The 4477-nt window shown below is 36.1% G+C and overlaps 1 protein-coding gene across 1 annotated transcript; it reads right to left on the reverse strand.

The window, feature by feature from the left end:
* Positions 1–2423: 2423 nt before the first annotated feature.
* On the reverse strand, positions 2424–4103 carry LOC126609185 (uncharacterized). The gene is made up of 2 exons (XM_050277172.1): positions 3897–4103; positions 2424–2822 (listed from the first exon to the last, which is right to left on the reverse strand). Exons 1-2 carry the CDS (start codon positions 4101–4103, stop codon positions 2424–2426), a joined length of 606 nt encoding a protein of 201 aa, XP_050133129.1.
* Positions 4104–4477: the final 374 nt, after the last annotated feature.

Here is a 4477-nt window from a genome sequence, read left to right on the forward strand (position 1 = left end):
ACTAGAGAACTAAGCTAGTCATAATGAAGCAAGAATGTAGATTTGAAATGCACATGCATGAACAAACCTTTTAAAATAAGATGCGTCCCATCCTTGTACATTTCTTCACAACATACATAACCCATAAACAGGGAACAGCTAAAGCTACATTAAGCATGTGGTACATTTATAATGTTGACAAGGAATGCCAAACCGAAAAGTCTAGACTTCACAACCTCGCCCTTTGGCTTTCCTTGACAAAATTCCCCAAGCCTAAAGCTAATTTCAGTAACCCACACTCAAGAAATGAACGAAGGAACGGATTATGCAAAACAACAAATCTTGACAAGAACAAGTGAAATATATCATGGGTGGCCAACTTGCAAGATAATAAAGACAAGGCAGAATATCACAATGCAAGAATAACAAAAGCACATCAGATAAGGAATGAGCAATATATCATATGAGCATGTCCAAGCAAAGTGAAGAAATAAGTAAGCACATGTAAGTGATCCAACTCCTCTAGAAATTATCCATGCAATATAATTGATGCTTTTCATTTAAACATACTTCGACATAATTCTAAATCATGACTTCGTTTATCTGATGAGGGACAATGACTCAACAGAAAATGATGTCCATTGATACATAAATTTGAGTATAACCATAGACAAATGTACCCAAGCATTTGAAGGCAGCTCATTAAGATGATAGAGATCAAGATAACAATTAAATCTTTGCACCAATAAACTACCACTAAAGCATAAGACATGAAAGGGATAAGAAAAAGTAGTTTGAATATCGATGTTTTCATAAGATATTGATAAGACAAGTGTTTGACAAAATAATATGCAATGCAAATGTGATGTGTCAAGGTAAGGGGATAGGATTAATGATTGCCATCTTGAAATCATAGAACCAAGCACATAATCTCAAAAGTATTTCCAAAGTTAACCAACCTTTTAATAATTCATTGACTATATGAAACAACACTTCCTACATAATATGGACAATGGATAAGATGCGCAAAAGGCAAGGCATAAACCTTGGAAGAAAAGCTAATTTTGATGAAGAACTTTGAGTGAGGCACCAATTTGAGAAATGCCAAGGTCATTTGAATGAAGGTGAAATTTTGATGAATCACCATTGATATTTCAAAGAATTTAATACATGACCTATGGAGGGGGATCTTGAAGCACTACTCATGACATTGCATGGAAGGCTAAAATGAAAGGATTTTCTTTTGAAGACACCCATTTCATATAACACTCTCCCATTTGAAATTTTGATTTGATTTTGGGGAGAGGACAAAAAGAAGAGAATTGACACATGGTCCAGATTATAGAGTAAGTAAAGTCACGACCACTCAATTAGGACCAAAGCAACATTAAATTCAAAAACACCACTAGATTTGGATGATTGGAAAAATGATTTTTCAGAGGCCATATGAGGGAATTGAGAGAACCTTTGACATCACAATGAAAAATTATCCAATGGTAATCCACATATTACTAACTATGTATGACAGATCAGAGATGCATACAGAGAGCAAAATGAGATTTGCAGATAAGAGATGCATTCAGAGACCAAAATGAGATTATCTGATGAGATAACTGACCATACAAAAACATGCACAAAGACTAAACAAAATATTCAACTCTTGGAAGCAAGATTATACAACCTATTCAATTCATATCACAAGACCAATAGACCATGGAAGATCTTCGTACCTTCGATTATCTAGGGCTTTAGTGAAAATGTCAACTAGCTGTTTTTCAGTTGGCACAAAGGTTAAGGTAAGAATTTTACCTTCCACAAGATCTCTAATGAAATGATGCCTTATATCAATATATTTGGTTCTTGAATGTTGGACCAGGTTCTTGGAAATATCAATAAACAAGAAAAGTGGATTGAGATATACCATAATCACTGAGTATTTGCTTCATCCACATTAATTGTGTGCAAGAGCTACCAGCAACAACATATTCAGTCTCAACTATAGGCAAGGAAACAAATATTTGCTTCTTGTTATGCCAAGCCACCAGATTGTTTCCAACATAGAAAGCTCCCCTAAATGTACTATTTCAATCATCAATACACCTAGCCCAATTGGCATCATTGTATCCAACCAAATTGGTGTTGGTGTCATGCATATATTGTAGCCCAAAATCAGTAGTTCCACCCACATATTTGATGATCCTCTTAACTGCTAATAGATGAGACTCCTTAAGACAACTTTGAAACCGAGCACACACCCTAACTACAAAGGCAATATCTGGTCTATTTGCAGTCAAATAAAGTAGCCTTCCAATCATGCTTTTATACAAGTTTGATCAACATCTTTGCCACTTGACTCTTTGTGGATTTTGGCACAATTACTCATTGGTGATCTAGCAACTTTTAAGCCTTCAAGACCAAATTTCTTCACTAAATTCAAGGCATATTTAGCTTGAGACATGAAAATGCTTCTTGTTCTTGTAAACCCATGTTGTGCCAATAACATTAGTGTTCGATGGACGATTAACAAGGGACCAGACATCATTCTTTTCAAGCTGATTCAGCTCTTCTTGCACAGCCAAGATCCATTCTTCATCAGTTAAAGCATCTTTAATATTCTTGGGCTCTATTTGGGAGACATAGCAAACATTTGCAACTTCATTAGCTATTTTCCTTGGAGTTATAATGCCTTTATCAATCGGAGCCACAATTTCTTCATCATGATGACCTCTGGTCCACTTCAATTTATCCTTGAATAGGACACGATAATCTTGATTAGTGCTTGATTCATTCTCATTGTCACTTTCTAACACCACACTTGACTCAACATAAGCATAACTATTATCCTTTTAGGGAAATAACACATCATCATTTCCAGCAGCCAAAGAGGAAGGGACATCAGTCTCATCAATCTTGAGATTTATGGACTATATGACAGTTTTTGTTCTCAGACTGTAAACTCTATAAGTATGTCTTGTGTTTGAGTACCCTAAGAAGATTCCTTCATCACTCTTAGTATCAAACTTTACCAAAGGTTCTCGATCACGTAGAATGTAGCAAACATTCCCAAAGACTTTGAAATACTTTACTATTGGCTTCTTAGCTCTCTAAAGTTCATAAGGTGTCACATTAGTGCCATGTTTGAGAAACACTTAATTTGAGATGTAGTAACGGTGTTCATGGCCTCGGCCCAAAAGTATTTTGCCAATTTTTTACTCTTAAGTGGTACCCTAGTCATCTTTATCAAAACACAATTTTTCCTTTCCATTACACCATTTTGTTGGGGGGTGATTGGAGTAGAAAATTCATCCTTGATGTCGTTTGTTGAACAGAATCATCAAAGTGAGCATTCTTAAATTTGGTTCCATGATTAGTTTTGATTCTAACTAGAATAAGATGGCTAGACAGATATTTATTTAACATTAATTTGTTCACAGTGAGGAACTGTTGAAACGTATCAGGTTTTTCCCTTAAAAAGCATGCCCAGGTGAATCTAGAATAGTCATCCATAATTACCCAGATGTACTTCTTGCCACCAAGAGATAAAGTCTAAATTGGCCCAACAAGATCTATATGAATCAATTGAAGTGGCTTGGTTGTTCCAATGTCAGTCATTTTCTTGTGAGCCACCTTAGATTGCTTTCCTAATTGGCATGGTCAGCAAACATAGGAGTTAGAAACAGAAAGAGGTGGCTGCCCCCTCACAACCTCATGTTTGAACAATTTCTTGAGGTCTTTAAAGTTCACATGTCCAAGTTTCTTATGCCAACATAAGTTTCATCAATAGATTTATTGCACTTAGAGTATGCATCAACTTTAAAGACATCAAGAATGTAGCAATTGTCTCCAGATCTCGGGAATACAATCAAGTTATTTCCATGTTCATCCATAATATGGCACCCTCTTTTAGAAAAGCACACTTCATTAGCCACATCATCACACAACTGGCTAATGCTAATGAGATTTAATTTTAACCCATCAACATAGCGAACATTTTCAAACTTAGGTAATCCAGGGATCTTGACATTACCTTTCCCTATGATCTGAGACTTGTCCCTACTACCAAACACAACACCACTATAAGTAAGAGGAGCAAGAAATGAGAAAGCCTCATTGTCTCCAGTCATTTGACAAAAGCACGTACTATCAAGATACCATACATTTGGTTTGGTAAGTGATAGAGAATTTAGAACAACAAGGCACCTGTTGGAGACTTTCAAAACCCATTTAGAGTGAGGTCTCTCCCTCTCCATACTGGATGATTACACAAGTTGAGTAATTATGTTGACTTCATTAACTAGTTGAACCACCTGATTTTTCAAGGTATCATTCTTCCCAGAGTGAAGTTTCCTACACATACGACAAATGTGGCCCAATTCACCACAGTGATGACATGTGGGAATAAATCTAGAATTTGAGCTTGGATTGACATTAGGTGCCATAGGATGAGATTCTCTCACAAATCTTGACTTGGTATCCGTTGAGCTTGAGCCATTTTCCA

This window comes from Malus sylvestris, chromosome 16 (assembly GCF_916048215.2).
Source record: "Malus sylvestris chromosome 16, drMalSylv7.2, whole genome shotgun sequence".
NCBI lineage: Eukaryota > Viridiplantae > Streptophyta > Magnoliopsida > Rosales > Rosaceae > Malus > Malus sylvestris.